The sequence below is a fragment of the Trachemys scripta genome, chromosome 15 (assembly GCF_013100865.1).
Source record: "Trachemys scripta elegans isolate TJP31775 chromosome 15, CAS_Tse_1.0, whole genome shotgun sequence".
NCBI lineage: Eukaryota > Metazoa > Chordata > Testudines > Emydidae > Trachemys > Trachemys scripta.
This window is the reverse complement of record NC_048312.1, coordinates 14,046,134-14,065,316: the sequence shown is the minus strand read 5'-3', so window position 1 is coordinate 14,065,316 and position 19,183 is coordinate 14,046,134. Positions and strand designations below refer to the sequence as shown.

Below are 19,183 nucleotides of genomic sequence, written 5' to 3'. Positions count from 1 at the left end.
TTCCCCAGACCTGAAGAAGAGCTCTGCACAAGCTCAAAAGCGTGTCTCTTTCACCAACAGAAGTTGGTCCAACAAAAGGTATTACCTCACCCGCTTGTCTCTCTAATATCCTGGGACAAACATAGCTACAACAACACTGCACAGTCCAGAATGGCAGCTGATCAGTTCTTCCAAGTTATTCATGAGAACAATCACCTGATAAAATGAAAGGGAAGCACCTTGGTTCTTAATGTTGCTCTACACAACTTTAACCAAGACCGGCACCCTCTCAGATTGTTTAGTTCTCTTTGTGCCCTTGTTAATCTCAGCCATTTTCCTTGTATTCCTGCTTGGGGAGTAGAATTGCAGACATAAATGGCTAATGTTCTTTTCAGTGTAGTTCTGCGGAATGGTTCAGTGGAAAAAGTTGGGGGCCCTAGCTTTGAGTCCAGGAGTTAAATGTCATTGAGCTTAATGCTAGAGTCTAATCAAGTAAAATGGGTGGAGAACATGGAGCTGCTCTGTAATATTTTCTGAATACTGTATGTGACCTGTTGCTGGATTTGTTTGCTGTATGAATGTGTTGGTTTAGTTTAATAGCAGGCTGTTGGAAGAACAGGTAAGACAATGGCTCCAGATAATATACCTCCAAGTAAATACTTCTGGCATTGTTACAAGACAATGGAAGGGGAATTGGCTGGTGGAGGTTGGCTCAACTCCCCTCTGTGGAGCTAACCCAGAGTGTGTGCTGAGAGAACAAAGAACTTTGGTTGTGTTTGAAAGCAGTCCCTCAAGGACAGGGCAGGGAGTCTTAATGGTAGTAGAGCCAGACTCCCACAGTGTTGAGTCTGGAGTAAGATGGGCGGGCATACAACTTAGGTAAGAGAGGCATGTGCATAGACCTTTTGTTGTGTTTAAAATCTTTTTTTTCTAATGTTATATGTTGTTCCTACTGTTAAGATTAAACATTATGGGTTTCTTACAAGGCTGTGTTGTGTCATTGTATTCACCACTGGTCACAAGCTCATGAAGGAAAGAACCACAGGAATCCAAGCCCAGTTCCGACTGTTGGTGTAAGCACGGTTCATCCACAGGGGACTATAACCAAGTACCTGGTCTAAGAATGGGAGAATCATGGGATTCCACATTAGGGAAGGTAATGAGGCCTGAGACCAAGGGATTGCACTCAGAGCGGCCAGAGAAGGGGTCAGAAGCACAGCTTGCCCTGTATCTGTAACAAAATGCCCATTGATGTCAGTGGAAATTTTGCTGGATTAGAAACCTCCAGCCTTTGGCTCTTCATTAGCACGTTGGGATTTATCTAATTCTTTAGTCATATCTGATTCAGAATTCCTTTCCTCCAAATACACAACCTTTCCCTTGCCTTCCTCTAATTTGCATTAATGAACTCCTTGCCATTCAAAAGATCTTTTACCTATTAAAAAAAAAGGTCCTTTAACTTGGCTATGAAAAGTGTGTGCCTGAAGCTAATTAAATATCCCAGAAGTTTTAAGCCTAACATGTTGGAGCTTTTCAGGGAGAGTCCACCTCTCTGTGTCTGAGTGCATCTCCTCCTTGGAGCAGTTCTCCTGTCATGTTAATGAGCACTTCACCACAGGGCTTCTTTGTTTCCTTTGGAAAATTAAGGCTTGCAGAAAATCCAGTGTGTAGATATAGCTGATCCAATTCACGTTGCTCAGTGAGACACCGATCATTACAGCAATGTGAAATTCACTGCTACGGGAGGCTGTCCAGTCAAATATTAGTGGCTGGTTTTTAAAGCTGGAGGACTGCACCTTGACCCATGCACCTTGATGGGAAGGTTCATGTGTTCCAATGATTTTAAGGATTATGCTAATGGTAATTTTTAACTGCTGGTAGGGCCACTCAAGCTGGACAGGTCAAAGGGTAGGGACCAGAGGAAAAGCAGTCTGCTGGCACTCCAGGTCAGGGGTTAAGCAGTAGGCCAACAATCTAGCCTCATAAAAAGGCTAAGTTATAAACATGACACGGTAGCCATTCCAGCAAAGAGCATGATAGACAGCGTCGGTGAACCTTTGTTCATGCCCTAAGTGATGTCTGGTGCAGGAAGGATTCAGATTTTTCAAAGTGCTGGGTAATTTTAAGACTACGAAGAATATTTCTAGCTGACCACGTTAAGATAATGATGAGGGTAATCAGATATTATGCTTCAGCTCTTAAGATGCTTACCAGTGGGGTTTGAGAAGGAATTTTTCCTCCATGTACTGTACAGCATTGCTTAATTGGCTAAGGACTTTATGATTTGTGTTTGGTTTTCCCTGAAGCCTCAGGTATCATCCACTGCCGGAAGCCAAATACCAAACTGATGACACTCTCAGATTTTGGCTTCCTTTAAAAGCAATTGGATGTCAAACAGCTTCATAGACCAGAGTTTCAGCCCCACTGGCCTTCCTCCATATGCATGCCATCATCATCAAGGGGGCCTTTGGGAGTTTTCCTACCCTGCTCCATCCTTCTGCATAGAGCACTCAAACAGATTTCAGCGTTGTAAGCCACATGTCTGCTGGGATTTTAAAACTGGGAGACAAGTCTTGGTATCAGTTACTCAAATTAAAAGAAAACACACAGGTCTTTCTTTTTCATTGCTTGATCATAAAAATGAAAAAATAATAATCAGGACAGCTGATGTGTAATTTAGAAGTATGCTGATGCTAGTGGGTTGTCTTTTCCTTTATGTACTAAAAATGCTCCATGTAGCTCCCCAATGTGTTGGTTTTCCCCCCAGAATCTTTCTCTGATGGGGCTTGTTTCTGCTCCCATCAAAGTAAATGGTAAAACTGGATGGGAGCAGGATATGGTTTATGATCTGTAGGAATGGGATCGGCATCTACTTCATAAATGGGACCTTTACCTCCTACAGCATCTGCGTCTCCCAGTTCTAGTCTCTCAGGAATCTGTTTATCTCCTACCAAATTACCTGTTGTAATTAGAGAACATTTTCTCATCTCGAGGGGAAACAGGCTTCAAATGAGTATTCCATAAAAGCAATTACTTTTGATATTAGATATCTGCACATGTAAACTTAATATCTTTTCCAATTAAAAAAAAATAATGACTTCTGCGTACAGAGAGGGAGTAGTCTATACAATGTTGTTCTGTCTGCTAAGTCTATGGGGGTACGATGGGCACCCACAGAAACATCTGTGCAGGGGGGCAGCTGTGACTTGGTGCTTATAAAATGGATAGCTACACCTGTGCAGGGAATGCTGCTTTGCACATTTGGGTCATCACACAGGAGAGGACTTCTATGATGGCACAATAGAGCCAGGTGATTTCCCCCTCTCCCAGGGTTTCCTGTCTTATTTGAAAATGAGGACTTGGTCACAAATCAAAGTACAATAAAATCTTCTATTTTGTGCTCATACCCAATGACTGGCTCTCCATTATACGTTTTTTCATAACGTTTCCCCTCATTGCCTGATTCTCCTCCTCCTACATTGACTGCAGTGGAGCTAATCCTGATTTACACCAACATAACTCAAAGGCAAATGAGTCCCAATGTGAACCCGAGCCATTATGAGAGATCCTTGTAATGTTAAGCAATGAATGCTGCCTGCTCTTTGTGTGCGGCCTGCTTACCAGCTTAGCCCCGGGTTGCACCAGAACCCTCTTGTTTTGCAAGGCAGATATACCGGGTATTGAACGACATGGAATCTTTCCTCTGGCTGACATTGGAGGAGTGGTGCTAAGGCTTTTCAGCTGGAAGTCATCCTTACATACATCAGAACTGCCATCTTTCATCTTATCAAACCAGCATGAGAGCATAGAGAGCTTTTCTCACAACGTTTCAGCAAAGGAATCCTTTCGGCATCTTCTTGGTTGGGGTTATTTTTGAGAAAAGTCTGGAAAACAAAACCCAGGGCACTTCCCAGCAGGAGCTTCCTGCTTTTTGTTCCCAAGAAGACGTCTGGGCAGATGGTGTCCCTCCTGAAGCCCAAGAGGACAGAGTTTGTGGGTGAAATAAAGTCATAGAAAGCTCTGCAGTAGAGAGTGAACCATTCTGATATCTTGCTGTGAATGTTATGGGTGAAATCCACTCCAGCTTTATAAAATCGGGTGCAGTATGGAGCAATTGAGATGAAATACACCTCGCCAGCCTTGAATTGGAGCCCAGGGCTGCGGTGTAGCCCCTGTCTCCCGCAATGGCTGTCCCAGCCCGTCAGATGGAATGAGGCAGATGTTGGAGCCACTGGATCCTCATAATCCCAGAGCCCAAGGGCCCAACCTTGTCCTCCACCCTGTGGCCTGTGTGAGGCCAGCATGCACAGTTTGCACACCATTTCTTCCCCACCGCAAGGATTCATTGGCATCCCTTGTGAGGTTGCTCTGACCTGGGTCTGCTGCACAAACCCCTATGTGAGGCTTAAATGAGGGGTAGGGTCTTGTGCTAGACCTCCATCCCCTGAGTGAATTTTGCCCAAAGGACATGCTAAGTATCTGGTTGTTTTATGCGATTACACCGGGGATTGTGTCATTTATAACAAATAATTGTTCTTAATTCTTGGCACTCCTATAGCACTGTCCAGCTAAGCATCTCAAAATACTTTACAACCCTTGATTAACTAAGCCTCAGAGTAGAGCTGACTGGGAAATTGGAAAATGCCAATGCATTGAAACTGAAACGTCACAGAAACATATAGTTTTCAACAAAACTTTTGTTGGAAAGATTTCTCAGTCCAGGAGGGAATTGAGAGATAGAGAGAGAGAGACAGAGACACCCCAGCATAGGCAATAGCCCATTGGTTAGGGCACTCACCTGGGATGTGGGAGACCAGATTCAAGGCTCTGCTATGAATTGGCCCTAACCACTAGGCTATTGGCTATTCTGGAGTTCTCTCTCTCTGCCTCTGTCATTTTTTCATAAAAGACTTCAAAAGGTCTTGGTTTTGTTCTGCATCAAAATGAAACCAAATGCCCAAACTGCAAAAATATTGGTGAAATGAAAATCGTATTTGGTCAGCTTGACCTCAGAATACCGTTATGTCGTAGGTAAGTGCCCACAACTTACAAAGGAGGAAATGCTCTGACTTTTCATGAAGTCATTTCAGTTTTTCTTTTTTAATCCATCAACCCCGGTTTCCTGCTCATCTTTCCCATGGATGAGCCAGATACGTCTTCAGAGGGCACTCAGGGACATAAATCTTTCAGGAGAGGATTCAGGAAACTCGGCTGTAATAAACAATGGGATAGAACCCAGTCTGGATTTCAGATAAATGAAAGTACTGTAGTGCACATTGAATGGGCCAGGCCTTTGCTTTTTTTTGTTCTTTGCTTCCTTCCTTTGCAGAAAGTGGGATAGTTCAGGTCCCTGTAGGTGTGTGACTTGGTGAATGTTTCCATACATGAATCTAAACCTCATCCCTACACAGAGTTTCTCTCCATCTCAGAAAATAGTCATGATTCAGATTAGCTTGCTGACCAATTCACCTATCCCTCATATATTGAATAGGCTTCACGCATTAGAGGGAACAGAGCTTTGGATATGCGAAGTTCAGATAGGCAGGAGTTGAGGGCATGTGTCTGTTTAACATTTAGATTGAGTCATAAAGCAGACACGTTTCCATCTCAACATACTCCATATTACTCTTCTGCGAAATTGGCTGAAATCTAAGGTTTAAATAACACTTTCTTCTGGATATTGTTGAGTCTGGATATGCTTCTGCAAAGCGCATCCATTTTCCCAGTCCTAATTTTGGTGTACTGAGCTGATAATGCATTCAGTGACCTCTTTATATTTCTGGACAGGACATTTTTGGATGCTCTCCAAGGCAATCATGTCAGGGAGCCATTCCTTAGTGGTGGCCATCTTTTCATTAAGCATACTTTGTATGGGATTTATGATAGTCAGTGAAAGAGGCAGATTCCTTTTCTTGGCAACACGCAATCCTTCAACAAAAATCAGGCGTCCAAAGATGAGCAAAAAATGAGGCACAGCCTGTGAAGGATGTTCAGCATTTTGGCAGAATGAAATCCACTAGGGTGGCACAGAAGGAGAAAGAGAGAGTTGTTCCCTTCCATAGAAGAACACAGCTACTGGGGCTGAGACATCATTCAGGGCTTATGCAAGTTTCTGTGCACCCTAGACTCCAGGTCCCTGTGGTGTCTGAAGTCAGTGGTGTTTAGCATCTCATGGGAGAAACTCCATCCCTTGCTAGAGTGGACCTATAATAAAATAAATATATCATTGTGGAAAAGGGTGGGCTAGTGGTTGAAGTCACTTAACCACATTGGACTGGGACTCAGGCAAGCCGCTTTCAGTTCCTGGCTCTGCCACAGACTTTCTGTGTGACCTTGGGCAAATTGATTAATTATTTCTGTTCTCCCTCAGTTCTCCCCCTGTACATTAGGGATGATAGGTCTGGTCTGACTCTAGAATGTATTCCAGGGGAAATTCAAACAAAATTGTTCTCCATTGGAAATAAACCTTGAAATGTTTAAATTTTCGATGGAATGGGAATTCCAAAAATGAAATGGCATTTTGTTTTGACGTCTTCAAATGAAAGTGATGCTCCCGGTGCTGTCCAGAGACTTGGAAGTCTTCTTCCAGGCTCTCTTCCTCAGAGAAGGACCCCAGAAACCCTGAGAGCCTCAGATGAAGGTAACATTTCCAGACTTTCAGCTCTGCAGCATCCCAGATTGCTGGCAGGAAACCAGGCAGGTTTTCTGTGGTAAGGTTTGATAAAATTGGACACATTCCCACAGAATGTGGTGGTTTAGTCAACTTGGCATTTTCTGATGGAAAAACATCTGGAAAATTTGTGACCTGGTTTAACAATAACACTTTTATACCTCACCGGTGTGTTGTGAATTTATCCTCATTGGTGTTTTCAGTGCTCAGATACTGTAGTGATTGGCCCAAATATAGCTACAGATGACTGTTTTCCATTGGATGGCTAGCACACTTTGTATACCATAGCACAGGTCAGGGGTAAAAGAACTGATAAAACCCAATATGAAAATGCCATATTGGTTCAGCTTAATGTTCAAAATGTAAAACTCCAGGAGATGAGAGGTTTCAGAGTAGCAGCCGTGTTAGTCTGCATATGCATATGCATCCGAAGAAGTGGGTTGTAGCCCACGAAAGCTTATGCTCTAATACATTTGTTAGTCTCTAAGGTGCCACAAGTACTCCTGTTCTTTTTGAGGAGATGAGAGGGCTTTTAAAAAAACCAAACAGATTTCTGGTTCTGATTTTTGCCTTCTTATCTGTCACCCAAATTCCAAACTACTAAACTACTTCTGATGGATTATAGTAATTAACTCAGTGCAGTTATAAAGTACCTTTTATCCAAAATTCTCAAAGCATTTTGTAAAGACGGATATGTATTATTTCCTTTTCACAGATGGGGAAACTGAAGCATGTAGAGGTTAAGTGACTTGCCCCGCAGAGCAAATCAGCGGTAAAATGTGAAATAGAACCCAGGCATTCTGACGCCCTTTCCCTGAAATGACTACAGCACCATCCCACCCTCCTTATTATTAAATCTATTCTGGGTCTCTATGCTAAAATATATACTAATTCAGTCTGGAGTTTGGACTGAACCAAATCACCAGATTGGAATGTTAGGGTGTTTGTGATCTGGATCTGGTTGTGCCCTTCTCTAATATAAGCTGATGAGATTGTCTAAGACTCTTTCCTCTTAGTTATGTTTAGGGATTATAAAAATAGCTCTATAAATGGCTAGGCAAAAGGTGAGCTGAGAATCATAGAAGATAAGGGTTGGAAAAGACCTCAGGAGGTCATCTAGTCCAACCCCCTACTCAAAGCAGGACCAACACCAACTAAATCACCCCAGCCAGGGCTTTGTCAAGCCAGGCCTTAAAAACTTCTAAAGATGGAGATTCCACCACCTCCCTAGGTAACGCATTCCAGTGCTTCACTGGAGTGAAATAGTTTTTCCTAATATCCAACCTAGACATCCCCCACTGCAATTTGAGACCATTGCTCCTTGTACTATCATCTGCCACCACTGAGAACAGCCTAGCTCCATCCTCTTTGGAACCCCTCTTCAGGTAGTTGAAGGCTGCTATCAAATCCCCCCTCACTCTTCTCTTCTGCAGACTAAATAAACCCAGTTCCCTCAGCCTCTCCTCATAAGTCATGTACCCCAGCCCCCTAATAATTTTCGTTGCCCTCCACTGGACTCTCTCCAATTTGTCCACATCCTTTCTGTAGTGGGGGGCACAAAACTGGATGCAATATTCCAGATATGGCCTCACCAGTGCTGAATAGAGGGCAATAATCACTTCCCTTGATCTGCTGGCAATGCTCCTACTAATGCAGCCCAATATGCCGTTAGCCTTTTTGCCAACAAGGGCACACTGTTGATTCGTATCCAGCTTTTCATCCACTGTAATCCCCATGTCCTTTTCTGCAGAACTGCCGCTTAGCCAGTTGGTCCCCAGCCTGTAGCAGTGCATGGGATTCTTCCGTCCTAAGTGCAGGACTCTGCACTGGTCCTTGTTGAACCTCATCGGATTTATTTTGGCCCAATCCTCCAATTTGTCTAGATCCCTCTGTATCCTATCCCTACCCTCCAGCATATCTACCTCTCCCCGCAGTTTAGCGTTATCCACGAACTTGCTGAGGGTGCAATCCATCATCCAGATCATTAATGAAGACGTTGAACAAAACCGGCCCCAGGACCGACCCCTGGGGCACTCCGCTTGATACCAGCTGCCAACTAGACATCGAGCCATTGATCACTACCCGTTGAGCCCAACGATCTAGCAGCTTTCTATTCACCTTGTAGTCCATTCATCCAATCCATACTTCTTTAACTTGCTGGCAAGAATACTGTGGGAGACTGTATCAAAAGCTTTGCTAAAGTCAAGGTATATCACATCCACCGCTTTCCCCATATCCACAGAGCCAGTTATCTCATCATAGAAGGCAATCAGGTTTGTTAGGCATGACTTGCCCTTCGTGAATCCATGTTGACTGTTCCTGATCACTTTCCACTCCTCCAAGTGCTTCAGAATGGATTCCTTGAGGACCTGCTCCATGATTTTGCCAGGGACCGATGTGAGGCTGACTGGTCTATAGTTCCCCAGGTTCTCCTTCTTCCCTTTTTTAAAAGATGAACACTATATTTGCCTTTTTCCAATTGTGCGGGACCTCCCCCAATCGCCACGAGTTTTCAAAGATAATGGCCAGTGGCTCTGCAATCTCATCAGCCAACTCCCTCGGCACCCTCGGGTGCATTGCATCTGGCCCCAAGGACTTGTGCATCTCCAGCTTTTCTAAATAGTCCTTAACCTGTTCTGTCACCACTGAGGGCTGCTCACCTCCTCCCCATACTGTGCTGCCCAGTGCAGCAGTCTGGGAGCTGACCTTGTCTGTGAAGACCGAAGCAAAAAAAGCATTGAGGACTTCAGTACTGAGACCTTTATTTATTATGTGACATCTTGCTCGGTTTGCTATTGCCTCACCCTCCCCAACCCAGGTGTTTGCTTTGGACATCAGCAGTGTTTTGTCCTAACCTACATTGTTAACACTTTGTGGAAGAGTCTGTCTTTTTATTGTGTCATCTGTCAAACAATCATCTGTAGCTATATTTGAGCCCATGCGTCAGCTAGCACAATGGCACCCTGAGTCTCTGGGTGCCACTTCAGTACAAATAATAAAACATAAAGGTGGGAGAATTGAGACTTGCAGTGTTTGCTAGACACAACAAATCTTGTCCTTTCTTTGAGAACTGATGCTGTTCCTTCATTTTGCACTGTACTCCTGTCCAGCATGTTAACAAATTCTGTATAGAGCTACTTTGGATAAAAAGAACTTCTGAGCCAATGCTTGTTTGAACTGTGTTAACATATCTATCGTATAGCCTACAAACCTTTTTTCTTGTAATTTAAAAAACTCATTAGACTACCAAAAGTCAGCTGCCCCAAATGATGTGAATTTCTCATTGCCCCTGAATTCCTTTTTTATTCTGTGATTAAGCTAACGTCTCAGAGTATTGATTCCCTCCGAAGATATTGCAGACAGGTTTTCAATTGAAAAATCTGGGAGGAGGGGGGGTAGGAAGGGGGAAGCTTTTCATAGAATCATAGAATATCAGGGTTGAAAGGGACCTCAGGAGGTCATCTAGTCCAACCCCCTGCTCAAAGCAGGACCAATCCCCAACTAAATCATCCCAGCTAGGGCTTTGTCAAGTCTGACCTTAAAAACCTCTAAGGAAGGAAATTCCACCACCTCCCTAGGTAACCCATTCCAGTATTTCACCACCCTTCTAGTGAAAAAGTTTTTCCTAATATCCAACCTAAACCTCCCCCACTGCAACTTGAGACCATTACTCCTTGTTCTGTCATCTGGTACCACTGAGAACAGTCTAGATCCATCCTCTTTGGAACCCCCTTTCAGATAGTTGAAAGCAACTATCAAGTCCCTCCTCATTCTTCTCTTCTGCAGACTAAACAATCCCAGGTTTCAGAGTAGCAGCCGTGTTAGTCTGTATCCGCAAAAAGAGATAAAGTGCCATTTTCCCCCTGAGTTAAAAAAAACATTTAGGAAGATGCAACCCTTGGAAAATAAAATTGCAAGAAGCCTGGCTCTCCATCCCCCTTCACCCCTGCCCCCAGCTGCCCCCATGAAACTAACCTGAATGCATGGAGCAGCTGGCATTGGTGCTCGTCCCTCAGTGCACAGAGTGCTTGGTGTTGCTCCTTGCTCCCCCTTCACAGCTCCCTATGGGGGTGTAGAGGAACATGTGTGTGCGAGCAGTATCTGTGTGTCACCGCTTGCTTCCGCTCCCATGTTCCTCCACCGGGAGGAAGGAGGGAGAAATCTGGCCGCCCCCACAACTGATGCCCCCCTGCCAGCCGGGAGCAATTTTTGACACTAACTGGCAGTGCGCAACTCTGCGACCATGGCCACTCCGCCACCGTGCCACAGTGACTTACTGATGTGCAATGAAACGTTCAAAATGCAAATAGATTTTGAAGAGAATGCGACTTAAAAAAGAAAAGAAAACTAACATGATAAAAAGGGTTAAAACCCAGATGCATGCCAACATTCAGTGGTGGGAGCTTTTCTGTCTTTCTTTCATCTGAGGGTTATATACTGCTATCCAGCCCTGTAGTATCTGAGCACCTTCCACATAAAATCAATAGCAATTGCACCTCTGCCCAGTACCAATATTTCCAGTAGCTTAGGATCCAGGTTTCAGAGCAAAGTGAAGTTCTTCGAGTCCCTCCACCTATGTTGGCTCAGCACTGTATCACTAGGCTACCATGGCCTAGAACCAGTGCTTCATTCTCTCCGTTGATTGTGGTGTCCTTGCCACAGTTATACAGTCCTTATTACTCTATCTATCTAATCTATTAATAAGACTTATAGAGTATAAAATGCTATTTTAACTTAACCATTTTCTGTTCCATATCAGACCTTTAAAGGAGCTGACAATGTTATTTAGGCTGAAATCCTTACTCACACTCCACCGCACAGGACTGACAAGTCAGCTATTTTGCTAATAAAAGCAAAGTTTCTTACGCTGGATTCTTTTTCTCTAACTAGTAAAACCTTCATTATATTTCGGAAGTGACACCTTGCTTTCACGTACTAAATACCTGCAATTGCACTGATGCAGTAATTTGTGTATACTGCGAAGATTTGGCATCTGTTATCGACTATGAAATTGGATCGGGCATGTGTGTATTCTTACGATCTGCATTTTCTTACCTTTTTTTTTTTTCTGATTTGCAGTTGATTTTACACCTTGACCATCGGTTTCCTGAATCTGGATGACCTTTAGAATTGTACAGTTCCTAAGTGGCTGCTGTACAATATGGTGTTAATGTTTGTTCATTTGTTTTTTGCTGGTCTCTTGGGTTTGTGACAGAGAGGAGTTCAGTATCTGAAATAACAAAGAAATGTATGTGGGTTCCTTCTGTCTTCATCTCGAGATCTGTGAAAAATGATTATTATTCATAGTGAATAAGCTTTCTGTCACTTATAAAGCAAATTATGCTGGATTTAACAAAGCCAGTCTTTGAAGGGCTTTTCAGCTCTGCAGTCTTATTATCTGAGCTCCAAGTAGTTGGAGATATCTACTTGTTTGAGCACTTGGTGCTCTTTGGATTCTCTCAACTGTATTACAGCGTGATGTGATCTCATCAGATCTCAGAAGCTAAGCAGGAGTAGGTTGGCTTACTACTGGATGGGAGACTTCTATGGGGAAACCCTAGGTGCTGTGGGACATGACACTGCAGATTCAGTGAATGTATCTCTTCAAAGGCAGTACTGAACCAAGGGTCCACATGGTGGCCTGGATCATCTGTGAAAAAGGAGGAAGACATCTCCATGAGGATCCCCCTCAATCATATTGTCAGGGGTGTGAGGGTTTTCCTCCATTGGAAAGAGCTGTGGGACCTGCCCCAAACCTGGAGCCATCCTCTGGGACACATAGGAGAACCTGGGTCTCTGTCTCCCATATTCCCTAGGAGCACTGTTTCCTAGGACTCTCCCTAGCAATGGCTGACCCACTCTCCTACTTCTAAAGCGTTCCTCATCGTGAAGAGGAGCTATGCAGAACAGATAATACAGTCCTGAACTGTATTGCCGTTTCCAGGCAAGCACCACAGGTCACAAGAATGAGCAAAATATATCTCTACAGCCCTGGTTCCATCTCCACCCACTATGGGGCTCCTCAGCTCTCATATCCTGACCCCATCTCCATGCAGAATCATGCTGCAGAGATGGCAAGCCCCCTCTTCTCTTTGATGCTGGCGGGTCACATGCTCACGGAACTGTCCATGCATCGATCAGGGGCCATGACCTGGCCAAATGCTACTGGTTTTGCAGTTATTTCCATACAGAAAGCAATTTGTAAAGCATTTGGGCATCATCTGAGACAAAAGATGCTATATAGATGCTCTCTTATATGGTACACAAGATTATTACATCTAACTGCTGACTAGCAAAATATAAAAGTGAAACATATTATCTGTAATTACTGCATTTGCAGATACTATATGGATGGAGAATGTAGGACAAGTAATAGTAAATTTTTCTTAAAAGCGACTAGAGCCACTTTTTACATTGTATTTGCAGAATGAAGCAATGTGGTATCATTTATTTTGCTGCTGTACATTGGTCAATATTGCTGCATTATTATGATAATTGCAAGCAGGCTACAGTAGCATGGGGTAACGAGAGCAAAAAAAACCTAACCCAGCAGTATCTTTTAAGTGCAGCTCTGGTGGTTTTCTAGAACAAGATCAGATTAGCAGCATGAACAGTTAAAATACTAGATTTGGGAATAAAGCGTACTAAAGTGTTACAATTATACATGGTTGGGCAGGGTTACCTAGCCATCTTTCTAGCGAGAACAATAACAAACAGACCGCTTGAGACTCTCCACATGCTGATTCCTCTTGTCCTTGGGCCTTTCAGGATGCAACGATTTTGCTCATAAACAAGCAGAACCTGAACTAGAAGAAGTAAATACCGTTATCTTCTATTGTAACAAAACCATCATTACCACTAAAGTGAGTGGGCCGGAACTTATGTCCTTTATGCCAGTGTAAATTCATTGGCTTTGCTGGAGTCACCCCTTACGTACATTGGTGTAACTGACTCCATGCATCTGAAGAAGTGGGTTTTTTTATCCACGAAAGCTTATGCCCAAATAAATCTGTTAGTCTTTAAGGTGCCACCGGACTCCCTGTTGTTTTTGACATCAGAATGTGAGCCAGTAAGCCTAAAGAAGAAACTTTTGTACTCCAGGATCTTTCAGTGACTTAAACATTGCAGACAAGCATTTATAAAGTGACTGCTAATGATTCTGAGTTCTTCAAATTCTTGGGTTTAAGACACGTTAAAGAGGTTTGATTTTTGTTAGAAAGTGCTGAGCACCCTCCTTCTGAAAAATCAGGCCCCTTTAAAGTTGGCATCCAAAAATGGAGGTGCTCAAAATCACTAGTCACTACTGGAAGTCATGCATTTTGGAAGAAGTCTAAGCCTGTGTGTAGTTATTCTTACTAAAGGAGTGTCTGAGGCTAGGTCTATACTACCCGCCTGAATCGGCGGGTAGAAATCGACCTCTCGGGGATCGATTTATCGCGTCCCGTCGGGACGCAACAATCGATCCCCGAATTGGCGCTCTTACTCCACCAGCGGAGGTGGTAGTAAGCGCCGCCGACAGAAAGCGGCAGAAGTCGATTTTGCCGCCGTCCTCACAACGGGGTAAGTCGGCTGCGATACGTCGAATTCAGCTACGCTATTCACGTAACTGAATTTGCGTATCTTAAATCGACTCCCCCCTGTAGTGTAGATGTACCCTCAGGGAAGTAGTTCCATTGCTTTCTGAAGGGCTACTTGTGAGAGTATGGGTGTGCAGGATCAGTGCTTTACATTGTAGTCTATTTGAAAGTGTTGCATCATATTAAATACTAGCACTGGTCAAAACTCAGAATGTCCATTTCCTAGGGGATTCAGACCCTTCAAAATTTCCTTTGGTCCCAAATCAGAACAAAAAGTAGAAATGCCAACATTTCCCACAATATGGAATTTCTGATTATTTTTCTTTTGAGAAACACCTAATGACCTGATTGAAGCACTTCATTTCAATCAGGTCCAAGAGATTTGGTTTAATGTCTATAGTATGTTATAACTTTATACATATGATATAATATTCCATTTGTTAAAGCTCTTCAATAAGTTTCCATTGAAAATTTCAACAAAATGTATACAGTCCAGTGAAATGTTTTGATTTTGTCAAATTGGCATTTTCCTACGGAAAGCTCGTCTGTTGGAAAATTGTCAACAGCAAAAATCGAAGGCATAGCATTATTGGTTACAGTTACTCCACTTGCATGTACTGAATCATAGGCATGATAAAATCAATTCTCAATTGTATTTAGGCATAGTTGGTTATAGTTTCTCATTATACTTGCAGAATGCAAAAATGTAATACTGTTGTATGTTGGTCAATAATACAATCCCAGCTGTTTTATTGGGATAACTACAAGCAGGTTAATGTACTCTAGAAAAAGATTCCTAAAACATTTTGGTGCAGTCTCAGTGAAAAAGGGGTGCTTAATGGGCATTTCCTATAAATGGGATGAGTAATAAAGAATAGCAGTTCATGATGGATGGGGTAATGCTGTTTTTTTCATAGAGCAAAATGGTAAATTACATGGGGGAACATTAACTTCTTAAGGTCAGGAACTGTCTTTGTCAGTGTGTTTGTTTGCAAAGCAGCTAGCATGCTTCAGGGGCTACAGTATTTAGGCTGCAGCGCCAGTCGAGAGGAGGTCCACCCGGGCCACCGTCTGGCCACTTTTTGGCAAGGCCAAACCTGAGGGGCACTGCATCCCTGCTCTCCAGGTCTCAACGCACTCACTCAGCTTTGGTGGGGGTAGGTGTAGGAACACGTGTGTCCACAGGGTCAGGCTGCGAGTAGAGATGGGTGCCTCCGGGGAAGAGGAGGGTCCAGTGAGGGGGACAAGGGAAATCTGTGCCCTTGCCACCCTTTAAATGGCGCTCCACAGCCCCTCATATTTATCACTATTAGCATAGCACCTAGAGGCACCAATCAGCATTGTGCCCCATGATGCTGGGTATTGCACAAACCGAGGGCTCAGCTGTGACTTTGAGCACAGGGTGGGGTGGGGTAAGCCGCAGTTCTCACGGAAGAGAAGTCCCAGAAGGCACTGTGATTCAGACTCCCCTCTGAGACACAATGCCTGCCCTGTTGCCTTCTAAATCCACGGGCAAGGCAAGAGTGATTTGCCACTGGCCTACCTCTGCAGCAAATTTTGACACCCTCCACACCAACAGAGCTACACTGGCCAGTACTGGGAAGGATAGTGGAGCCAGAGCTGTGTCGGTTCCCCGTCCCTCCCCTCCCACTTGCTCTGGAGAGGGAGTAACTAGGTTCTACACCCCCAGGCTCAGGTAGCTTGGTTAAGAGCAGATGTGGGAGTCTAAGTAAGTTCCCTCATTGGGGGGGATGCAGTCCAAGTTGCAGTCTAGCCCACAGAGTAGGAGGATGACCAGTATCAACCAGACAGTTTTATAAATGTTTCAGCAGAAGAAAGGAACAAAGGAGTCCCACATGCTTTGTAGCTTGTGGGAGCTTTACTTTGAACAATTCCATGAATTAAAGGATAGTTTCAAAACACAGCCAACTTCAAGGAAATCACCGGAAATGTTCTGGGTCGTCAAGTCTTTTGTTTAGTTTTGCTCATATCGCTGCAGAAGGCTGTATAGAAACAAATTCTCTGGGTTTCCTGCCCCTGCATTCGGCAGCGCAGCATAATGTGGAAAGGTGCATTCAACATTTGCATGCTGGACTAGCACAAAGACGATCAGCTGCAACGTTTGTCAAAGCTGGAAAAGGTTCTGTGCCTGCCTGCCAAAACTGCCTGATGTTGAATGTTTTTATCCAGTCCAGCTGAGCTAACTTCTTGAATTTCCCCGTGTGTTTTTTGATACCTTATTCTTGTTGCAAGACTCCCACTTTAAGGTACACTCGTTTGATTCCCAGATTTTACTTTTAAGGGGAAAAATTGGATTTTGGGAAGTGGAGGGTGAGGCAAGTGTATTCAGTTACTGATATGGACCCTCCTGTTCGTTTCTTGCAAATAGATAAGAGGCTTATTTAGAGAAAGGAACAATCATTTAATAAATGAGTCTTTAAACATGGACTCCATCCATTGCTATCAGATGCATTATCCCTGTGACGCCACCACCCGCCATATCCACAGTTATGCAGATGCGCAAGTGGACTTATGAGGACACCATGGGCCAGATCTCTGCTCTGTTATCACAAAGGGCCTATAAAGCCGGTTAAATGGGTGGGCTGGGGGTTCCCCTGGCAGAATGCTCCGGTGAGTTTCTCCATCCCAAAATGCACTTGTGTTGTTCATATGTTGTATCTTTCTGAGTTTACTTGCGGCTTTAGAGAACCTTTATGCAAGATAGCTTCTACCTCAAGCCAAACGTCACTGCTCTGTGCCCTTCCTCTCTCTGCCTCAGTAAACAAGACACTTTTTAAACATTCTGTTTTGAAGCTCCAGCCTTTCCCTCTCCCCCTCCCATACCTACATGGCCTCCGGGAGTTCTGCTCCTGCTCACCTATTCTTTCTCTTCCTCTAAGTCAGTCACCCATCAGACCTTGGGCTCATCTCCCACGCATACCGCATAACCATAATGAGATCCTGCCAGTGTGATCCTCATGTTTTGCCTTCATTTTGACAATTCAGTTGGCTTTTTTGCCTAGAGCTGTTTGAATTTTTAAATGGCTTGGCCATGCCAAGAAAGATTTGCTGTAGTGTTTTCTTTGTCCCCCATCCCTTGTACCCTAAGGCCCATGATTCACACTGACACTATCAAGCATTTCAGGGGCATGATGAAGAGGAACTTAACTAGATACTTGGCAATGAACTTGTGAGTTACCAGGGGAGATTTTCAGAGGCTCAAGTGGCTGTCAAGTGCCCAAATTGCATTGAGATTGCTCCCTGCAGTGTTAAGACAAATATTTTCAGATGTGAGTGCCAACAGTTAAATCCACATTTAGGCGCCTAACTAACAGTGGCTTGATTTTTAGAGGCATTGAATACCTGAGCTGCAAGTGCTCAGTACCTATGTTAAAGAGGCCATTTATATTTAGATACCTAAGTATGCTTTAAGTGTCTCACTATAGGCTCTCGAACTTAAAAATGTTGGCCTTAATATTTTAGCTCTCAAACTTATTGTCATCTACCAAGTTGTGTAAGTGCACCTTAGATCTCTAACTAGGGATTTGTGGTGCCAGTGATAGTGCTATGATAAACAATGAGGGCAGAGCTTACCAATGAGGTACAAAGGAGATCCCCAAGAGTTCCATCTCTTACATAGTAAAGGCAAGAGTGTCAAAGACCTTACATTGCCGTGCAAGGGAGAAGGAGAAATAAGCTTCAGCCTCTTACTAAAAATTTTGTCATGTGTGTGCTCGTGTATGTGTGTGTGTGTGTGTGTGTGTGTGTGTGTGTGTGTGTGAGAGAGAGAGAGAGAAAATGTTAACTATTTTTTCTCAAACCATCTTAATTTGGCACATGTCAACCAGCTCTAGCTATAATTGTTTTGCTCTGTGTTGTGAATTATTTGAACAATATTTGTAAGCTGCTGTACAGGATCCAGAAGACTATTCTAAATAAGTTCATAACTTTTAATGACTTATGGATAGGCAGCTCTTCAGAAAATGGAACATTAAGGTTTGGGATATGTGATGAGATGATTTATTAGTTTCCATTGCCATGGAAGATGCACTTGACAGTGTATCTGTAGATGGGTTTTTTTCTCTGTGTTTATAGTTATTGTTTTTAAATTGATTTCTTGACATTAGTATTAATACATTGGTGGACAAAACATACCAGGTGCACTGTTCACTGGCTAACATCTCAAGTGGGGATGGGCTTTTCAGCATTTTGTTTCAGTGAAAACAATTGAGCCTATGCTAAATTACCTCAGCTGAGGATCTAGCCCAGTATTCCTAGAGAGAACATTTGCTCTGATCCTCACCTTCTTCATCCAGTCATTGTATGCTTAATTAATAAAAATTCTAGAACAGATTACTATTTGCTTAAATGTTTTAAAAAAACCAAACACATAGACACAACCCTATTGCTACCTCCTCTATACTATCCTTTCAATTGCATTTTTTCTTTCTTTCTAGGTCTAGCCAAGCCCATGGGACTAGTTGAAGGTCCAGGAGGCTTGGGCCAGGGAGGAATGGCTGCTACCTTGAGAGATGACAGTCATGAATCTGAGACTAAGTATGAAGAATATGGTTACAATGCCCAGCTCAGCGACAGGATATCACTGGATAGGTCCATTCCTGACTACAGACCAAAAAAGTAAGTCGAATCCTACATTTTTATTTGTGCAAGTGATTGTTGTTCCTCTGACCATGGTAGCAGCTCTGTATGCATGCCTTATGTTCAGAGTGTACTGAAAGGTTAGCCAGATATACGCTCCTGAGCGTAATGAAAACTATAAAGACCAATTGTGATCTCAAGCATGGCTATCACGTCAGCATCTGTAGCTAACTTTACAAGTAATGCCACAATATGCATGTCCATGCCTTTGGATCAGTAATGACTTCAAAGTGCTGAGCATTGTTCAGTAAAACCTCAGCCACACGCAGATGAGCTCAGATATTAGCAGCAGGAGCCT

The 19,183-nt window shown here is 43.4% G+C and overlaps 1 protein-coding gene across 6 annotated transcripts in view; it reads left to right on the top strand.

The window, feature by feature from the left end:
* The window catches only part of GALNT9 (polypeptide N-acetylgalactosaminyltransferase 9), a 681,070-nt gene that overhangs the window by 489,388 nt on the left and 172,499 nt on the right, over positions 1-19,183 (top strand). For all 6 annotated transcript variants that reach the window (XM_034791125.1, XM_034791126.1, XM_034791124.1 and 3 more), the window contains one exon: positions 18,684-18,864. In XM_034791125.1, coding sequence (XP_034647016.1) covers positions 18,684-18,864 — 181 coding nt within the window. The remainder of the gene's footprint in view (positions 1-18,683; positions 18,865-19,183) is intronic.